The sequence below is a fragment of the Bombus pascuorum genome, chromosome 4 (assembly GCF_905332965.1).
Source record: "Bombus pascuorum chromosome 4, iyBomPasc1.1, whole genome shotgun sequence".
Taxonomy (NCBI): Eukaryota; Metazoa; Arthropoda; class Insecta; order Hymenoptera; family Apidae; genus Bombus; species Bombus pascuorum.
In genome coordinates, this window is record NC_083491.1 from 3,171,639 (window position 1) to 3,194,043 (window position 22,405).

Genomic DNA, 22,405 nt, shown 5'->3' on the forward strand with positions numbered 1-22,405 from the left:
ATCATATGTATGCGTATATTCTTGAGACTTTAATAAAAGAAAATGTACACGAAGAAACCTGTCGGATGGATGATTTGTCTGTCTATTTGTTAAGATATTACGAAATCTCTGTAGGACTGTGGTATTCGTGTTTGGTACATTTATTATTCGTTTCATTTTGCAAATCGCTGTATTAAAATAGTAATAGTGTTACGAAAATTATACCTGTTTATGGAATTAACCGTAAAATATTTAATTTCAGTTACCAAAAAAAAAAAAAAAAAGAAGAAAAAGAAGGAAGAATAGATAAAAATTAAAATAGTATGGATTTTTATTTGTAATTACGTTCGTATGTTTTGAACAAAAACAATTGTCGCGCCCAGGCCACTTCATTAACCCGCCGATAGAAGCGGTACTTTTTCCATCGGAACCACGACCGCGCTATGTTTTTCCATCGTCGTCTCCACGTCCGTGTACAGGCAGCACCAAGTGTTGTGATTAGCGGAACGCGAAAGATGTTATTCTTGTGTATGGCTGTTTGTCTTCGGTGCACAGCTTCCCACGAAGATCGTCTGAAACAGTAAAAGGCTCGATATATGGATACCATCGGTGTAGGTGATGATAGCAAAACATTGTTTCGATCGAAGCTTAGGTAGAAACCGAGAAATGTGTTACGATAAAACGATCCGTTGCTACGAATCGAATCTTTCCTCGCTGTAGTCTCAATGCTTCTCCCTTTGCGTGGTGCGTTTTTTCTTACGAAAACGATTCATGAAATTCGTACGAAAGAATTAAAATGGTATATAACAAAAATTCTGCACAAATTGCTGCATTGTAAATTTGGAAAATTTCTCAACAAATTTACGAATCAGAGATTTTAACCGCCCAGATAGTTCCAGCGATTTACTATAATTCTATATCAATGGTTTCTTCGTATTCTCTACGTCTCATCGAAAAATTTATCAGGGAAATTTTCTGCTAATTGTAACAATTCTACTTCTCGTCCATGCGATCATAAAAATTGCTACTAAGCTCTTTATAGGGTAGTCGTTCGATGGTTGGTTCGCTTTATTGTCTTTTCAAAAGTAAGAAAAAAACGAAAAGGAAAGATAAAAGAGAGGAAAAAATCTACATCTGGGACTATCATCCCTTTTTCCTTCACTTTTTCTATCGTCTCTCTGGAATACGTTTGAGCCAAGGTACCGCTGTTGTATGTCGATTATCGTTTTATGGTAGAATTTTAGGTTTCCCTTCGCACGTTTTCCTTTAAAAGAAACCGCTTCTTTTTCCTACCTGACACGCGGGTTTTTCCAAGGTTTTATTATACGGCGACGGAATTTAGTGAAACTTATCTTCGGCGCGAGTCCTCGTGGCGATTACCTGCGAACCAACATGGTAACCTCGACCGAATACGTGTGGTCAGGGTCGATCTGTATTATTTTCGCTTCTACGCATTTCATTTACCATACTTCACCCTTAGGAGCGTTCTTCTTCGCGGCAAATAATCCTGCACTTTGTTTTCCGCCGCTAAACACTTTTTCACGTGCACGCGGTTTAACTATGAGCTCGGTTGGACAACGACGATTACGACGAATATATTTCCCCTGGCCTTTGTGATTTTCCTTTAAAACGGTTGCGTTCGTAGATCCATCGCAGATGTTCTTCCTTCGTCCCAAAGATGTTGGACGACTGCGAACATTTGTGAATTTGTAGCCGACTTAAAGGCAAACGAACGTAACGTACAGAAATATAGGAAATATCGAAAGCATAGCGTTTATTGTAATTCACACTGGACGAAATAAATTTTTATCTCAATTTCGTCCGTCCGATTGAGTCTGTAAAAATAAAAATTCGCATAGACGGTCGCGGTTTATTCATCCCGATAATCTTCTTCCACGTTGTTCTAAATAAATTTTTTCTACCTCTATGACGCGCAAGTACGATCTGGAAAAGTGCAGCGACGATTATCGTCGAGTCTCGCCTCCGTAACGTAATTCCTCGTTCCACCCACTTCCGACAGCCACGCAGTCGAGAGCACGAGGATCGATATTTCGCGAGGGCAGCGGCCCGTGGGAGTATGGTTCCCCGGATAATTGAAAGCCGTCGTAAAATCGTGCGAGTCATCGTGCACGAAGGCGTACCGAACGGGCTGATATTATTAAAATTGACTGAAACAAGAAGGGGGTGAGTTGTCAGTCGAGAAATCGCTGCCAATTCGAGCCGTTTGATCGGCCACGCTCATCCAACACCTGCTGTCTCTTTCGACGTGCTCATCGATCGTTCTTTACTTCGTGTTACACCCTTAACGATTTTTACTTTACGTAACGAAAGTCTGATTCGTCCGGTTTTTCAAGATACACGTTCGCGTATCGAGATTTTTCGCCAGATCTCGGTAGAAAAATAGCTGGTTAGAGAAACAGGGTTACTCTTTGAGGCGGTAAAAGATAGAAATCCGATCTTTTATCGATGGTAAATGACCGTTGCGATGATCGGTAACGTTAATTAAATTACGGTGACAGGTGAGGGTTAGCAATTAAGTGATTGCGCATTTTAAATAAGGAAAATTCCAAATTTTTGCTTAAAACACAGCTTTATTCAATTAGGTATTGTTCGTTTTCGTCGATGACCTTTTGCCACCTTTCAGGCAGTGTCATAATTCCATATTCATAAAACTTCTGATTTTTGCCAGCAAAAAACTGAATTACATGCGATAACGACCGATTTCAGCCGCCAAAGAATATCACGGAGCGTTTCTCGTCTGGTAAAAACACGTAAATTGCTAAACATGGCGTTGACGAAAATTTCTTCCTACGCTTTCCGTTTCGTTCAACTCGATTAAAAATGTTTCTCTCTAGCTGTCCTAATCTTAAAATATCTTACAGCGAAGTTGAAGAAAATCTGACAGATAAAGATGAACCTCGTCTCGTCTAATCTTATTGCGCGTAAAAAAGTATTCTCAAAAGATACAGAATGGAATACCTTTCAAGGAGGAAATAATATTCGCCGAATGGTAACTGGATCAACCAGAAATGCCGACCACGATAATCTATTTATTGTCTGGCAAGAAAAGTTCGAACGAAAAGTGCAAATAGGTGGAATTTTCTATTAGTTTGTCCGAAAAGTTTCTTTAATTCTAAGCAGAAATAATAGACGCACGAGGATTTTTGTTTTATATTATTTTGTCGAATTACCTACGATCCATTTTGTTCTGTTGAGATAAACACCGCGACATTTTACAAGCTTGCTTTCACGTTTGTATAAAAATGCGCTGTTGTAAAAAACACGTTTGCGAAAGAAAGACACTTTTCGGACAAACTAATACTTTGGCTATATTCGATGACGACAGCGATACCACAGGACGTAGAATAGCTATAACGAGCGAAACACGGAGTGAAACTTGGAAGGAAGAAGAAAGATAAAAAGGTGGAAAATAAACGAGAGGAAGGAAGCTTTTACGTTTCGTTTCCACCCATTCCTCGTCAATTAAATAGAAATGTGTTTTCCACCGGTCGTTCGTAGGAAGTATCGGTGTGTTCGAGAAGAGGGGCATGGGAATGAGTAACGAGGCAGAGGAACGACGAAAATCAAACGTTTTTCAGGTTTGGCCTGATGGCCTGCTTAAAACTTTTACCTTTCGCGGTACGTTTGCACGGAAACGATGAAACGGAAATTTAACGAAAGATCGGCACCCAGGGGCTGAGGGTGCGCGCATACACACACACACACGCACCTACACACATACACACATACATACACTACCGACGTTCTTGTTTGTACAATCGATTCCGAAGCGTGCTGCTTTTATACACGCGCCCCGCGACACAGGATCGCCCTTTCTCGTTGGAAAATATCGAAAAATCTTCGGCCGTCCGTTTCCTCGAACAAAAACTTTGTTGTACCACGAATTTAATTAGACTTATCGCCGGTAGTTATCTCATTTGCTTTTCTCCGTTGTTTGAACTAATGGACGGAGTGATAGCCGCGAGGATAGCTACCCATAATTTTTATCCAAATTACTTGCAATTTTTAAAACGATAGAGGTTTGCCGTATGATTCTTTTACTAACAAAAAACGTCTTTTACGATATCTTGGTTATTTAATAGACGGAACTTTTATAGACGGTAAGTTTAATGGACGGAAAAAGGTTGACCACGTGGAAAATTACTTGTTTCTTGGGAATATGGGTTCGTAAGTTGCTACCAAAGATTAGGATTTTTATAGTCGTTGAAAAAATACAAATGGGATATTGTAGGATAATATGGGAATATCCTTTAAGAAGTGTTCCTTCGTATTTATAGCTACATGTATATCTTGGTTTTGAGCGTTTCAAAAGACGATGGAAAAATCGTTTGATCTGTCGATTGGCAATTACACGCAGGAGAAAGAGAAAGAAATGGCAAAACAGTAAACAACGAACAAAAGTAACAAGGCACAGGGTCGTAAAAGAAGTAAAACTTCTATCAATATTTTTGTATTTGTGAAAATATTTTTGTGGTTTGTAAGCATATAATAAATTACTCGTTGAATATTGTAAATAATACCAACGGTGCAAATATTAGATGAATCTTTGGTTGGTCGATTAAAGGTGCTTGCAAGACTTGTGGAAATAAAAGCGCACAACTAATGAAGATGGAACATTAAACATGTTCAATATTAGCGATCAAATATTTATAAAGAAATGTTTACTGGAACGTATGTACAGATTCTCTGAATCGATGTTTGCGTTAGTGTAGACCTGTTTTCTCAACGTGTTAGGAAATATCATCACAGTGTTCGTACTTACTTGTTTTATATATTTTTCCTGCTAATACTTGTACGATTTGTTTTAATTAGTTCTTAACTTGATATTTCTACTAATCACACGTACCGATAACCGATACTGCTGACGAAGATTAATCGTCGAATCGTCGAATTAATATAGAAAATTATATTTCGATCGTAGAAAATTACGAAACTTTACGATTACGTAAAATTTATATACGAATTACGACTACAGATTGCATAAAAATAGCTAATATTATAAAATAATCTTGAATACTAGAAAATATTCCGCTATCGATCATCTAAACGTATTAGGTTTTACAACAGTGCATCTTCGTACAAATTTGTGAAAGAAAGTCTATGAAATGTCGCGGTGTTAATTTCGGTTTTAATGTAATTCGACAAAATAATATAAAACAAAAATCCTCGTGCGTTTATTATTTTCTCGTAAAACGAAAGAAACTTTTCCCTCCCCTCTCCGATGTAAAATATTAAGAAACAACTTGCTGTATTATCTCTAATCTGTTACCAAAAATGATTACCGCTATCTTCTCGTAAAAATAAAAAGAAATAGAGCAAAATATTCTACATTTCCTAGACGATGCAACAAATTATTCTCAGGTTAAAAACTTCTTCGTCATAGTCAGCTTCGATGCTCGTCTATCGATATTCAGCCAAGGAGTAACTTTTCGTCACAGTGAATAACAAATTCGAAAGAGTGTAAAGTTCAAAGTGTATGTATACTCGATAATCGGAGTTTTCTATCGTTTCTGGAAAATTAAATAAGAAAATTAAATAAATTAAATAAGAAAATAAAACAGGGAAAAGAAAATAAACAAAAGTGTTTGCTATATGGCTAATGTCTCTCGAGAGATTTGGCGTTAAATAAGATAGTATTGTTTAGGAAGAATTCTAGGATCATGGGCACTGTTTCTTACTGACGAATTAGTCATCTGACAGCAGAATAGAATATAATGTTTGTTACTTTCAGCAGGTTACGTTATCGGTTAAAATCTTTGGTTCCTTTGAATCACTTACCTCGTTATCGCACTTTTGAGTCATACTTTCTGTTACACTACAGTTCATCGTCATATTATTTGTCCGCTACTGTTTATCTGTCAGCCTGTCGAATTCTCAACTGTGATGACTCATAGAGCGTCGGCCTTTTCAACAGCCATAAATATCGTTGTTAACTTGTCCTATTATTGGTAATAGGTCAGAAATTGTCTTTTATGCGAGGAATATTTTTGGTTCGGTTTATACCAGTTTGTAAAATTTTATGATTTTATGACATTCATCGAGTTTCTTTTCCAATTTGCCTGATTTGTTTTTGTATCGAAGACGCACGAAAAGCAAAATTGCCTGTCCCTTTCACGATATCAAATTCGATAAAACTCTTCGTCCATAACACGTTCGATAATACTCTTGGTCCGTAATAAATTTTTTTCCCACCTCATCTGTTTTTTATTTCACAACGAGAAAATACGACGATCGGTTTATGAGTCGACAAATAAAACTACAAACCTGTTTTTTTAGCCATTTTCAAACTCTCCGAAAAAGGACCACTCATCGCACAGTGGACTTTTATCTTGCTCATCGAACTTGCTTTTCTCGGTGACAAAGAGAAAGAAAGAAAGAAAGAAAGAAAGGAAGGAAGAAAGAAGACAAATCGTTGGAATAATTCTATTCGGTGTAGAGCTGTGGAATACACCGTTTACAGGTTAAAAAGTTTGCGCAAACGATTCGAGGGTACGAGATCCCGATGCCTGGCAGACGTCGTCGAGCAATTGTGGTCTATTGATCCTGCCAGCGACTCGGTTATTACTTGCAAATATTTACCGATTTCCCGCAATGACAAACAACCGACTAGCGCCGCGATTTTCGACGAGCTTTGCCCGCGCTTTCCAGCTATTTATACTTTCTGCATCGAGAGATATATCGCTCACGTCGTATTGAGACTAAGATAATAATGGGGAAGATAAGGTGGCGTAGATAAAACCGAATTATCGTGATATTTTTGTTCCGTGAATATCAATAGGTTCGAAGTTCTTCGGGATAGATACATACATGTAACATAATTGTATCAGTCCGATGGTTCAAGAAGTAAAAGTGTTTCGTTTCGAAGAATACTAACCTCGTGACGTTCTTTCCGCTGCTTTCATTATTTTTTATTTAATCGGGTTTTTGTATCGTTAGAAAATTTCTTCGGTTTGAAAATAGTATGGAAGAATCGAGTTTATCGATTTTATATCGAGCTCCGTTTGAAACGTTCAAAGTTTTGGTATTTTAATGAAACGAAAGCACGACGATTGGAATAAAAATTCAGAGGGTTCCGAAAATCTATAAATCGATAAAAGATATTTATCATGATTTTACGCGGAATTAGTTTTAATGAATTTTTAATGTTAAGTAAATTTTATTAAATACAGAAGGATTTTATTAAAGTAGATTAAAATCTCGTTTTACCAATCAACTGAACAGTGCATTAAAATTAAATATACGATACATCGATTACTTGTCGGCATGTGTTTAGCATATTTTTCTACATATACTTCCTCGTCTTTAACCAATATTATTAATATTATATTATTATAATATTATTACAATTATTAATATGAACCAAAATACACTTTAACTAGTCTTTTAACTGACTCTTATTCAGAAATTTCTATAATCATTCGATCGATCGACCGAGATGAATAAATTTTAACGATAAATCTATCATTTATTTGCTATAGGAAGCGAACAATGCGAAAGAAAAAAAATTACAACGACCAAAAAAAAAAAAAAAGAAAAAAAGAAGGACGCGCAGATAAATAAATAATTGTTTTATTTCTATTAATTACAACGCAAAGTATCAGCAGTTCACCGAGGCAATTCCTTTCCAACGATTATTCTAATTCTTTCGAGTAGCTCGATCAACGATCGCATGCATCTAATAACGCGACACGCGTGTCTATTCCCACAAAACGCGACGAGAACAGTATCATTCTGGACCATAAACGTCGTTTGCAAAGGCTCTCGAGCCCCGACGAAATTACACGGGGATGAAAACAGTGTGGAAGAACGATCGGAGGAAGGGCAGGCGTAAGTGGATGCAGGACGAAATTGAGTCACTTAAAAAACGATACACCGCGTGTGCTTTATCGTGGTCGAGGCGACGCAGACCGAGCCCTCGAAGGAGTCACGTGCTGTGCGTGCCTCGTCGAGCTTTTGCCAGATTTGCGGCCCTCGAGATCGACCGTCGGCCTATCTACGACCAGGACGAGCCGAGCTACCCCCGATTCGGCCCCTGGCAAAAATAATAGACTCGTCGCACGTTCTCGAGGATCGTGCTGCCGCGAAGAATCGTGCAACGAGGATGAATCTTGGTTAAAGCGAATCGTCCAAGTGATTGGAAAATTGCTTCTTTTTTATGGGGATGTTGGCACCGGTCGAAGGCAATGAGTTTATATAACAGCGTGCAATGAACAGCGATGAAAAGAAAAGAAAATACAAAGGTATTTAATCGAATCCTTCGAACAATGATGATAATTACCATTTCTGTTAGACGGTCTGTCTTTTTATCACCTTTTTACGATCTCTTTTTAATCGAATATCTCTTTTCGGGAATAATATCGTACGTTGGAAGTGTATGATAACGTTGACGCGAATTTACATTTTGCAAACTGCATCCAGTCCAACGTGAGAATATGCTTTTCGAAAGATGACTTTTATTTATCTTCTACTCGTCGCTTATATTCGTATCAATCTTCCACACGAGTACAGAATGAAAATTGCGAGTAGAATTGAAATAATAAAATTTGTATCTATCGCGAACGAACAAACGCGTGAACAGCAACGTAGTAAACAGAAGAACGAAACGAGTTGATGAAAGAGAAATAAGAAATTTCGGTATTTAAAAAAGCATGTGTATGATACTGAGAAATTACCAAGTTTATCTTCGTTCGATCGATTCGACCGATATGCGCCTTGAGAATTTTTCGAGTATCAACAAATTCCACGCTGTGCGTTCACGACGCGTTCAGAGAAGCAAAGAATCGCCTAAATTCGAAATGTACGTAGAACTGGGTTTTCCCGAGGCCAAGAAAATTGGTTTTGCCCTGATTATGCCGGTGCTTAATGCGGCTCACGCTCTTCTCTCGCGCAAATGTTGTGATAACGATTTACGAAGTCGCAGATTAAGATTTGTACGGACTTAACGGCGTTCGGCCACGGTCCACAAGCTCCTTGTTCGGTCGTTCGCATTCAGAGACACGGATTTGTCGATCTACTACCTACAACTACGAATAAGATCTTCTTCGAGTTGGTTTTAGACTGACTTCTGTCCATCGGACTGGTTTCTTGTTTTTCTAGGCGATAAGTAAGTAAGAACGTGGAATATAAAACTAGGCAGAAAGGAGGAATATTCGAGAGGAAAAATATTCAGAGTACGAATGTGACTTAATTTCTTCTCCTTTCGTTGAGCTGACAAAGTTCCAGTTGGTTAGTACGAGTACGCATTAGCGATGATGTTTGTTGGGAATTTGGCCGTAATTTTTTATTATAATAATAATAGGGATTTCGCTAATTTACAAGTTAAAACGATATTATGATTTCACGTGGTAAAACGAATAATTTTAAATCGCGTTTCGAGCATCAGCAGACTTTTGGTCTTTCCAAAGGTTACTCGACGATTCTTCTAGTTTTACGCTTGAGCGATAGATCCGTATTTTCGGAAATTTTCCATCGATAAATAAGATTATATTTTGGTTAGAAGTCTTTAGCAAGCTAAACATTTTATTATAGCTCTGTTTTTCCTTGCTTTTCTCCTTCTGACCTAACGAAATCAAATTTCCATCCTAATTTATGCCGAAACACGCGAAACATTTACGAGACGCGTCTGCCATTCACGCGTGTTCGTGTCTCGTATCGTGATTTTTACGGCCGACCACTTGGCAGACAAAAATGGCCGGTATTTTTCGGACGTGACCCATCCGCGAACGCACCTGATTTTCCTTTCGCTCCGCGATACATTGACTTCTCGGCGGTGCGACGGTTTGTTGTTTCGCAAAGCCTTGAAACAACAAATCTCGTGCCACTCGTTCTATGCCCAATGACAGGTATTTAGGTTGCCGCATGCTCGTCCAGATATTTTTCTAGGCCGAGCCGAAGATGAAAGAGTCCGAGGCTGGAGAAATCGGTGATTGTTGGATTTTCAGTGAAACTCGTTGGTCTTTTACGTGGAAGACTTTTTTTTCTATGGTGCGTAGATGGAAGAGCAAGATCGAAGTCAAAATATCGAGAAGAGTGATATTTTGGCGAATCGAAAGCGAATGGAACAGCGATGGATAAGGTAAAATAAAAATGATCGTCGTCGGTGAAGATCATCGAACTGATCATTGGAATCGAGCGAATAGCGCAATGTTGAATTTTATATTCAGAAGTTATGTAGAATTATACGCAAATTATTTTGATCGTGTTTGTAGCAGTTGCTTCGTGTTTCGATATTTTGTTAATGAAAATAAACAGATTCTGCTTCTGGAAAATCGACGACGAATATCGTAACGTTGATGAATTTGATCTTAAGAAATTATCTAAAATAATAATCAAATTGTTATTTTCAACTTCTTTAGTACGTTTCTTCCTGACGTACGTTTGCTCTGGGAAAGAAGTCGATAAGTTTTTCGCGTTTCTTTGGCTTGGCGCACCATGGTCTGTGTGCCAACAAGCTATCAACGGCGTTAATAGAAGGAAAAACAGGAGTGGACCACCCACGTGGACCAGGTAGCCATTCTTCAGGATCCGTAGCCCGTTCTTCCATCTGTCTACCCTCGTAGCACCCCTCTTACTTTCGTATAAAAATGACAAAACACTTTTATCGAGTCGAAGGATCTTGACTCGCGCGTTTCGGTGCTTCAAACGAAGTCAAACACCGTTTGGCTCGTAGGGCGTTTTGAAGCTTTCAATATGCGAAAACAATTAGGAGAGAACCGACAACGTTTCGTTTAGTTTGTAAAATGAATTAATTTGTAAAACTGTGATATCTTCTTTTTTATGATTAATTTTTAAGAAAAGTTTTCTAACAAAATTCTGATAAAACCGTAGTTTTCGTGTCTTCTCCGATCTCAATTAATTTTTTAATTCTTTAACAGCAGCATTTTTAAATATCATTGGACCGAAAATGATGCGAAAAATGCAGCGACACTGGATATTTTACAATATTTTTCTTTGTTAATTTATAATTTTCCTGCTTAATTAGATTTGTAACGAAGATGCAGTTAAAGATTAATCGGGGATCGGCTGTAGAGATAAGACGAGGGAACGAACGAACAATTCACTTTTAATTCATAATATTCAGCTTTAATTAGGCTAATTTCCGTTTATCCAAAGAACTCGTCTTCTTTCCACGATCCTGACGAATTTCTGGCTCTGTGTCGCCTTTTTATCACGCGCAAATAAGTTTGTTAAAATTCCATGCAATAAAACCGACTGTTACCAAGTATGACGTTCGGACTGAAAATAAAGCAGCGGATAATTGAGGCAAAAATGCTGCTGCAACAAGCCAGGTCTCTGTCTTTTCAGACTGATTCCAATTTTTTCCCAACTCCAATTACGTTTCTTCCTAAAAAATTCTTACTTCAAACGCGAAACGTTTATCGAGTTAAATCAAATTACCCGATAAATTACCACGATATATAATGCTTGAATCGATACAATAAATTAAGGATTCTCCATAGCGTTGTTAACAATCCTTTTGTAAAATATACAAAAAGTTAACAAACAAGCAGAAAGAAATACGAAGTCGAATCACCTTTCTGCGCTCGATCATTCCAATAAAACTATTTCCATCTCATCGTGATCAAGCAATCTATGTCGATAATTGAAAGAAACAAACGAGGCGAAGAAACGAAACGTTGTACAGTTGTACGGCTCAGGGGACACGCTAAGCGGAAAAGTGGGTAGCCGCGTAGCGTCGGTAGATCGTCGGTAGCGAGCATCGACGAGAGAGTAGAATCGATCGCGGTCCGTGATACGATGTAATCTAGGTCAAATAGCAAATCGTTATTTAATCGTAGATCGAGGATCGGTACTAATCGAAACAAACAGTACTCGATTGCGCACTTGTGCCGTACTTGGCGGGCGGCGGCGGCGGCTGCGGATACACGAGGCGGAGGAGGCACCGAGGAGAGGGAGTGATTTGTTGTAACGAAGAACGCCGCGCGCGCTTGGCACAATGTAGCCACTTGTTTACAGGGACAATATTTTCATTCCGCAAACAATTGGTGGCTCGATAAAGACCCGGCGTACAGGTGGGTGCTCTCGGATCTAATGTTGGAACGCGCCGCCCGTTCGTGAATGCCTCTCCTCCTCCTCTTCCTCCTCCTCCTCCTCATCCCTCTACATATGTGTGTGTTTACGAATCTCTCGAGTAAAGTATTAGCCGACTCTAAACGCTTGAATCATCGAGTTGTATGCCTTCGATTCGTCGGCCCGTCACGCCCGCTAGCTCCACCGATATTTCTCTCGCTTCTCCTTTTCTCTTCCCGCGCTAGAAGCTTCTTCCATTATATACGCGCTAGTTACGTCGCGTTGAATTTTAACAGCCGTTAATCGCGCCGAGCATTTGCTTTTCCAATCTTCTTCAGTTTCCTTTCGGATCATTGACGAAAGTATCAAAGAGGCAGCAAGAGCTTGGATAGCGGAAAGCTTCTGGTTTCGGTGTCTTAAACTTTGACCGGGTACACTGCGTAGCTTGGTAACGAGCAGACGTACGAAGATGTTTCCTTTGCTTGAGAAATTTGACGGGGACGTTGATCGCATCGTAGGGGGTTGATAACGAGCGGAGACACGTACATCTTCTTTCTACGTTCGAGTTCTTTCCTCCTATTGAAAACTTGTCTGGCTGTTGGTCTCCGTGGAATTTTCCCAACCATAATCTCTTATACTCTGGTTTTATAGAGCATTCGACGAGTTTTACGCAATAGCAGCTACTACGGTAGGTACTATGCGAGCTTGTAATGCAATCAATCGTGTAAACATCGGTGTTCGTCAAATTCCTTCCTCATCTATGATAAACGATAGATAACGCATATGATCGTGCTATTACTAAGCAATCGTCAATAAATATCCTATGTATCGCATGATTCATATGAGGACTTGAGATGGTCGTCGACCAATGATAGTTTCGTATTCGGTCGTGTAAGAGGATTATTAAAATCCTTTGAACGTGTTGAAGCGTCATTGCGTGGAAACAAAGGACCATAAATCCGCAACCATTCGTGCACGTTTAAGGGTTGACGATGAGAAAAGAGAGGATGATAATGGTGTCCATTAAAGATAATCCTGTGGTATTTACGATCGAGCAACCGCAAGTTCTTACACCAAAACGATGCTCTTTGCCGAGGATAATAAGCGAAACTAAAGTATCTGTAAACGAAAATTGCTGGTTGCCAAATGAAAAGCGTGCGGTCGACCTTCGTGTCCGACCTTCGAGTTCATGGAGTGTGGATTTTTAATACCCTTTATCTTCCTTAGTTTTTGCGCGATCCTCCCTCCTGTATCATTTGTTTGACGATCAGCAGGCGAAGTTTGATTATGTTGACGGAGGTTGAGATGGCACATTATTTTCTTCAACTGTCACATAACACATTGTAGAGCCTTTCAAGTTTGAAACGTTGAACATGTAGAACATTCTGCGGTAAGGATTGCGCAAAATTCGCGTGTTTGAGAAAGTTTAAGAATCTTTCTGTTTGAAGTTATTTTGTCATTGTTTGAAAGTATATTCGTGTTGCTGGGGTCACGAAAACCAACGATTTGGAACACAGTACATTTCTTGTCTTTACGATTAATAGCGGAAGATCAATTGGAACAACGCGGTTGTAGAAAGTTTGACGACGTTGGAAGTTTTAAATTCACCTCCTTTCAGGCGCCAATGCTTCGATCTTGATATACTTTAAGATTTTTCTTTGCTGGATAAGAAATACGTATAGTTTGATGATGTTTGTCGATGTTTGGAAATGAAGCGTGAATATCTATCGATAAGTTGGCCGTAGATAATGATTTTTAGCAACTCCGCTCCGATTATTCTCTTAGCTTATTTGTTTTTTATAAATTAAAAAATTGATAGTCGTTCGTTCGGCGATTCTGATTATTTTCCCTTCGATAAAAAATGTATTTTAATAGCGCCAGTAATCATATAGAAACGAAAAATTACCTGCTTGTCAAGACAGACTTTGAATTTTTACATCTTTTTATTTCTCCGCGCTGTTACATACTTTTCAATTGTGTCTTCCTTTCGTTTTGGTAGCGATGGGAACTGTATTGTAATAGCGTAGATAGATATTTAGACGTGGTTTTATCATGACAGAGGGGACTGTTAATCGGTGGTCAGTGGACAAGATACAAGGGCCGACGGACAGGCAATCGATAAAACGACGGAGCCCGTTCGTAATCGACTCTGCCTTTTGTGACTTTGTCCAACGGTGGACACCATTTTGTCGTTTACTTTTTCGCAACGAGTCTCGGAAAGCAGTTAATCTCAGAAATTCCTTTCTGCAATTTGCGAGTACGAGGTCCATCGGAAAAATCAAATTTCACACCAATGTGTAAATAAGGGCCTTGTGCCCTAGAATTCGGCGCCAATGTAATCGATAAGCGATACTTTGTGATAACAGGCGTACGCGTCGATCGAAAAGCAACGTCTCTGATCGTTTATCGAAACGTTGCTTAAATTCTCGCGTCTGTGAGAAGGTAGAAGAAACAAGAAATAATAGGATAGTAGGTAAACGCTTATGTTCTTTTTGTATTTCCTTTCGAAAATCGAAGAACGACGGGCGATGCTTGTTGGAAGAGCGAAATACCTATAGATTATTAACAATTAGTAAATGGTGACGCGAACGTGTTAAGCACAGAGACGGCTGAGGTGAAAATGTCGTCTCGAAGCTGTTGGTCGATGGCAAACAAGGTTCCCTAACCGATCGTGCAAAGATTTTTCCGCTCGATCCAAGTTTTTGCGTTAAAATCTATTCCGCGGAATATTTGATCTGCGCGGTGAGCCTTCTGAGAGGGAATAAAGCAAGAAGAAAGAAAAAAAAAATAGGAAATATTCCTATCTCGTGACGAAAGAAACGCGATGGTTTGACCAAATCATTTGAAAATATTCGGCCGTCGTTTTTCTTACGCAGCGAGGAACGAAATTACGCGGATGATAATAAAAGTCGTTGCTAGATTCAGCAGTTTCGAGTGTTGCTCCTTCGAAGGAGCAAAAGGAGAAAAGAAAAGAAAGTTAAAGAAAGCCGAAGCAAGAGAACGACAGTAAAGTAGGTAAAATGAGAATTTGTTCGTCAGGATGATTTCAGAGGGACGGATTGATTAAAATTTGCGTGTTTTTGGAGAGAAATAGCGAAAATATCGTTTCCCATTTTTCGAATAAATAAGCAGGATCTCCGAAGGTGGATTTTGTACTTTGTAATAATCATAAGGAGTTTCTAGACGTAGAATACAAGTTTTGAGAATAACACGTATTTTATAGTAATTGTAATAAGACATCATTTTCATTCAGATCTATTTTTGTCTATTATTTTCGCTATCCATGTAACTAGGAGACGTAATTTACGTAAATCTGTCGCGATCACGGAGTTTCACAGGTTCCATTATTCGCGCGAGAAACAAGCAGCAAATTAATCGGCTAACTCGATATTTAATTCACCGTTAACACACATGAACGCGTTCTGGAGCCATCGTATTGTGCACCGCGTGACAAACCTGTAAAATTATTAACGCCAACCTCGCTATTTATCATAAATAATGTCGCGCCGGATTGTCCAGTGGAAAATAATGTCGCGTTCACTCGCAACCTGGAAATCCGCATCGCCTACACACTTACAAAGTTAGTCAATAATTTAAAAAAATTAACGCGTTAAAGCGATCTTTTAGCCACGCGTTTCATCTTCCTTATCCCGGTCATAAATATAAATATCTGGTTATTCCTATTAATTTTTCGACGTTTCATCGCGCGTTTCTAACGCGACTGTGAAACTGCAAAGAAGGTTTCTCCTTCGTGACGAGCAAAATGGGTCACCATTCGGTGATTTACACGACGGGGGACGTGTTAAGTCGTTGAATAAATGCGACACATCGACCACCCTTCGATGCTTTCTTCTTCGTCGCGTTCCCTTCACATTTCCAATCGTCCGCGTCCCACACATTAGACCGTACTTCGCACTTGCTCGAAAAATAGCTAGCCACGTGAACGAATCGCCGATTCCATCTCGGTTCGAGAACGATCGCAAATTTACAGGTAGTCATTTCTCAACCGCTCATTATCGATTCGCCTTGTTAATTTTTTTCAATTTTTACGAGACTCGACACGGCCATACAGATCGCGAAAATAAAACGCCGGCAAGATGTTCGTAGGCGTAGCAATACAGAAAAAGGTTTTACATATAGAAGAATCGCAACGTGGAAAATGTCAAAAGATCACGCTGAATGAAAATACACGAAACCCGTTGAAGTATGAAATTTTATACAAGTGGCACAAGACGTCTGTGATACGTTCAATTTATTCGAGACTTTATAATTTGTAAGAAATCAAAGTCCTTCGTTCGATAATTCAGTATTATTGGATTTTTTTCAAATTTTTGCTACTTTGCGCGTTGACCAAGTCGTTGTACTTTCCGTCGGAAGAAATAGTTGGCCGCAATGGTAGACACTTTACGTCGTGTAAAGCGTCAGAGATTATTTAAATAGAGGAAATTGTGGGTTAGTAATCGGTCGTTTTAATATCGACGTTTGAAATAAAATCGTAATTGCGAGAGAATCGAGGGATAATCGCGAAATAATGACGAGGAAATCGGTCGACTTGCGAGCTTCGAGGCGTGGAATCGACGGAGGGAGCGACAGAGGAAACCGCGCGACCGGATCGAGTTAAGCTAACCGAATTATCCGCCGAAAATCCGATCTCTTTTTATTACGCGCGTTTAATATTCATGGGCCACGGACGGTTAATTATTCGAGACGCGATAAACGATTAATCGACGCTGATCGAGCGACGCGACGCGTCGGAAAAGCGGAAAATTCGATTGGAAAACTCGATTGTCTCGTGGCGATGTCGTATTTTTATCGATTTCCTCTATGAAATTATATTCCAACGATCGTTGGTTGCCTTCTCCGAGAAAGAAAACTTGCGAATATTTATCGCGAATAAAATTTTCTTCTTTCAAGAAGAAATTTCTACTTTTCGTTTTGGTTATCCTTGTGTTTTCTTTCTAATCATTTCAAAAGTAAACATCCACAAGACAATATCGCGTACACGTGTAATTTTATTCTACTCGAATCTTCTAGTAAAACATGAATGTCATTGACGGTTCAATGACTGCGACAGGGCCACCAAATTATTGCAACGCAGGAAAGAAGCGTTTGAAAAATGTCAGAGAATGGTTGACTGAAGAATATTTATGTAGCTATGTTGTATCTGATTTCTTTGTTGTTAAAAAGTTAATAAGTGCTTGTTTTGCAATTTGTTCTCTCTCTCTTAAAAAAAAAAAAAAAATTCGAGTGTGCCTACTTGTAGTAGAAGAGGTTTAACTCAATCGTAAATATCGACAAATTTACGTTGGATGTTTAGAGTTATCAGTGTGTTATACGGATATAGATAAATATTATGCGTGTATATTTGTTGTTGTAATTAAATGTTATCGGTAACTGTTTGAGTTATCTAGCTTTGACATAGGTAATGAAAGCAGCGGTATTCTTATGTAAGTTGATCGAGCCAGTCCAAACTCCCTGTAATTTGCCATACTTCAATATTTATATTGTTAGATATTTAAGTAATCTATTTTCCAAACTAGATCATTCCTAGAATATTGACGAATCTATTATTCGTCAATATTTACTTTTCTGACTATTGCCAAACTTTACTTAACCAAGTTCCATTTTTCCCCCCAAAATTCTTTATTTCCAGATTGTCCAGAGAAAACGTTCGTGTTTTTTTTTTCTGATGAAGTTAAACGTTTGCAACGGCACGTTACATTCGAAGTTACGTGTACATACATACATTGTCTGCATTTTATTCTATTTGCTTTTATAGGGTCGGTCTTTGTCAGCCAAGCCTCTCGTATTTTGCTATCTTACCGCTGTAAAAACGATCTGTTTGATGCTGTAGTCGCAGAAATCATTTTCGTTTCTCATATACCAAATAATCGATTCGTAATTTACTACGATCATTGATAATTCTGCCATCAAACGTACCATAAACTAATCAGAATTTCCATCAGCATGTTGTTGTGTTTACTGGATCTTGGAGCATCGAAGTAACACGAGAACAAGTGGGCGTTTGATTAATTTAAACAAGTTCTATGTCACTGGGTAAGTGTTATTAGTTTCAATATTTGACGTTTGTTTGCGCATTTAATTCGTTTGATTTGCTTAAGTTGTAACGGGTCTACCTACCACGTAACGCGGAAAATAAAACGACCGATTTATCGAATCTAAATTTCACGATCTTTCAGTTGCAACGACTCGAATTTTCTAGATAATCTAATTCAGCGAGTAATTTTTGTGGAATACGTTTGCACGATCCGTCGATGAATAGAGCTCGATAACGAGCTATTCTTAATTAATTCAAATACTGTTTTAACATTTGTTCAAATACCACAAAATCGATAAAAAGTTCAAAAAATAAATAATTTTGTATGGAGGATTTGATGTAGGATATCGCTCTAGAAAATATCGTATAGTACACGATAGCTATCATGGAGTAATTTTATTGGTCGATAAGAAATTTCTACGAAAATTCAACGAACGGATAAAGGAAAGTAACGAACGAGTGAGAAGCGTCGTGAACGCGTGAAAAATCTACCGTAACAAACGGATCTACGAACCTGTACTGCGCCAGAAACGTAGCTTTGTTGTTGTTCTTCTCTCAGCACCGTCGTGAACCTCCGGAGATCACAAGATTGCCACGAGTTTGAGGAACACAATTCGAACGTTCTTTCGGAAACTATCTCCAAAAATTGAACTTATGCATCGATTCACTGAACCAAATAACATATTCAAACATATTCGAACAAAGCAAAAGAGGAAGAAGAAGAAGACACAAAGAGAAAGAAAAGTGAAATACGAGAAACTGTAAATCGACCGATCGACTTAAAATAAGAAAAAAAAAAGAAAAGAATAAGAAAATATACGAAAAGGAGAGGTATCCGAAGATAGGAGGAAAGAATGGAAAGGAAGAAAATAAGAAAAGAAAGAAATGGAAGAAAATCAGCCCGTCGCGTGACACGCGCCGATAGGTGTCAAACGTGTGGCAGACAGACAGTTGACATGACATGAGAGAGGAGCATCGGGACGCGGCCGTCGGGACGTGGTGGTCGGGTGCCGTGGCCCGGCATCCTGTGGGATATTGCGCAAGCGGGATATTTCGCAGCTGCGCTCTTCGTACTTTGTCAAACGCTCGAAGATCTGGCCGTTTCCCCACTCGCATCATCGTGCCGTTGATTCAACGGACACGTTGAACACCCTCCGTTGCACGTCGATTGGTGCGACTATGGATTAGTAGGGTGACGTTGACGGTGATAGGTCGGTGAAGATGGAACAGGCGTGGCAAACGCAATACGGAGTAGGGAGTGTTTGAACAAGTTGGGCAGACTGAAGAGTAGCGGAGTACACTCGCTAGTCGACCTCCATCCACACGGCACACAGAGAGACAGAGAGACAGGGAAATAACGAGACTGGTGAATGAGGGAGAGTGGAGGTGAGGCGGTTCGTGCACACAGAACCCCGCTCAAACAACGTCGATCGCTGCTCGTCGTGTGTTCTCAGCTCGTGCTTGGTGCTGACCGTGCGCGACCAGCCCGCGCGTACAATTTCATACCGTGCGTTATTCGCAACGTGTTGACCAAGTGATCGAGCGATCGTAAACTTTTCGGACATATCGAAGCTCGTTTGCGGTGTACTTTAAAGGATTCTCGGTGTTGGAGGAAAGAAGATACTATATCTAAGAAGATCGTGGAATTTCTTCCGAAGATTCTGTGAATTTTTTCAAATTGCTGGAGTGCGCGAATTGTGTTTTAAACGTCGTATCACGCAAGTTGCAGAAGCCATAGAAAACGAAGGTGAAGTTTCTGTTTGTCGACGTACGAATCAGATTGTCGTGGACAGTGAAAAATATCAGTGATATCGACACATGTAACTCGATGATAATCAGAGTCGTATGAAGGATATAAAGGATCGTGAGTAATTGAAATAGCCGTGTGTTGACGAGCAGTGTCAAGCATTTTCGTCACCGAGGAGAAGATTCGGGAACCGTCGCATTACCAACACCAGCCGTGGTACCGCGGTTTTCATGATTCTCGTTTGACAAGCAGACAGCAGCCCGCCACTCCGGCACCGGTTAGCTCTATGACCATGCTCCAGTCGCAGAAGCTGTACAGCGATGCTGGTAGCCTCGGCGGCGCGATGACCAGCGCCGCGATGTCCACGATGGGCAGCATGGCGCCGACGTACAGCTCGATCAACTCGGTAGGATGTATGCCTATGGGTATGTCAATGGGTGTCGGTGTTGGACCAAGTTGCAGTCCTCAGGGTGCCGGCGGTTTCAACATGAGCACCATGAGTTCGGCAATGGGGATGGCATCGATGGGCGGTGGTGCTATGGGTGGTTACGGGAGTGCCTCGATGGGAGGCGGTGGCGCGTGTATGAGCGCCGTCGGCTATGGTCCTCTAACGCCAGGCGGCGGCGCCGGTGTTACCAGGGATCCTCTTTCCCTTACCGAACCGGATTCGCCAAATTCCGCTTTGCAACGCGCCAGAACCGACAAGTCTTACCGCAGAAGTTACACCCACGCGAAACCGCCCTATTCCTACATCAGCCTGATCACAATGGCTATCCAGAACGCGCCCAGCAAGATGCTCACCTTGTCGGAGATTTATCAGTTTATCATGGACCTATTCCCGTTCTATAGACAAAATCAGCAACGCTGGCAGAATTCCATCAGGCATTCGCTCAGCTTCAACGATTGTTTCGTGAAAGTGGCGCGAACTCCGGACAAGCCTGGCAAGGGTTCCTTTTGGACCTTGCACCCGGAGAGTGGAAACATGTTCGAGAACGGATGCTATTTACGTCGACAGAAGAGGTTTAAAGACGAAAAGAAAGAATTAACCAGACAAAACAACAAGCATCAACAGCATCATACCGGAGCCGCAGCAGCCGCTGCCGCGGCAGCCGCCGCCGCCGCCGCCGGACACAACAGTCCGACCTCCCACGAGTTGGCTCATGCAGCTAAAAAGACAACGTCTTCTCTCCATCACGGGCCCCAGCAACAGGACGACAAGGATCTTCATTCCCTGGTGTCCTCGCATCATCATCACCACGCGGCCAGTCTCCATCAACACCACGCGTTAAAAAGCGACGCAACGGACATAGGCGGCCTCCTAGGACCCGAACTAGGCGCTGCTCACGACGAATTGACCGCCATGGTTAGTAGAAGTCTTCATCCTCATTTGATCTCCGAACCCACGGCTCTGCACCATGGAATGACCGGTACTTTGAAACAGGAGCCACCATATACAGCTGCTAGTCATCCTTTTAGCATCACCAGGCTACTGCCGGGCGCGACGGCGGGTACTTCGCCAGGCGCGCAAGACATCAAGCCACCGGAGATGAAAATGTACGAGTTGCATCAGAGCTACGCCAACTTCGGCTCGCCTCATCATCCTCACGCGCATTCTGCGCCACCGAGTCATCATCATCACAATGGCATGCACACGGGCTCGAACGCGGCTGGTCCTATGCACAACATGACCAATCACCATCACCAGGAGTATTACCAGAGTCCGCTGTACCATCACGCGACCAGCGTGGCTAGTAGCAGCGCGCCCCCGCCGTCCTCCGTCGCCACCGCGGCTCCGGGCTTGTGACACCACGCTACCCACCCCTACGCCCTGGCCTGAGTCGCTGCAGCCGCGGCATACGCCGCCACCGCAGCCGCGAGCAATCCCTCGACCACAGCGAACATCGTTCTTCCTGCCCTCGATCAGAATCATCAAACCCATCATCATCAACCACCTTCCTCTTCCACCTCCTTGTCGTCCTCGTCATCGTCTTCTTCGTCCTCGTCGTCGGCACCCTCGCAACCTGCGGCTGCCGTCTCACAGTCGGCGTCGTTGCGAGTCTCAGCGTCGATACAACCAGCGCAACAACGACGTCGGCGACGATGCGAGGACAACGAGGTGGAAGCTTGTTGGCCCGTCGGCCACGAGGACGATTACGACGAGGAGGAGGAGGAAGACGACGAGGAGGATATGGTGTGAGAAGATGTTGGAACGGAGGAGATTAGACAGAATTGTAGGAGGTGAGAGTCGCGCGGCCGGATTCGGAGTTGATCGTTGTCAAGAAGGGGATGGTGTGGTGCGAACGGTGCGGGTGCGAAGGGGCGTTTCGAGACACGGAGGACGACAACCGGAGGACGCTTAAGAAATCGTCGAGCTGGGCAGGTGCGAACTTTGCGGTTTCTTTTTGTGGAAAGTGTGATCTTGGAAGGTTCGATCGTGATACACGGTTCTGGTCTGGCTGGTCGTGAGTTCACTTGCATCATTTTTGGATACAATGGGTTTTAATCGGCTGTTGTTTCGCGATCGCGTACAATACCAAATGATAGCAGACTATTCTCGCGTGACTTTTAAA

At 41.1% G+C, this 22,405-nt stretch overlaps 1 protein-coding gene and 1 long non-coding RNA gene across 2 annotated transcripts in view; one reads left to right on the top strand and one right to left on the bottom strand.

The window, feature by feature from the left end:
* Positions 1-280: 280 nt before the first annotated feature.
* The window catches only part of LOC132905822 (uncharacterized), a 183,394-nt gene continuing 161,269 nt past the window's right edge, over positions 281-22,405 (bottom strand). The window contains exon 3 of the long non-coding RNA XR_009657869.1: positions 281-551. This is a non-coding gene — a long non-coding RNA (uncharacterized LOC132905822). The remainder of the gene's footprint in view (positions 552-22,405) is intronic.
* On the top strand, positions 18,828-21,922 carry LOC132905806 (silk gland factor 1). Its single transcript, XM_060957457.1, has one exon. It carries the CDS (start codon positions 20,122-20,124, stop codon positions 21,637-21,639), a length of 1,518 nt encoding a protein of 505 aa, XP_060813440.1. The 5' UTR covers positions 18,828-20,121; the 3' UTR covers positions 21,640-21,922.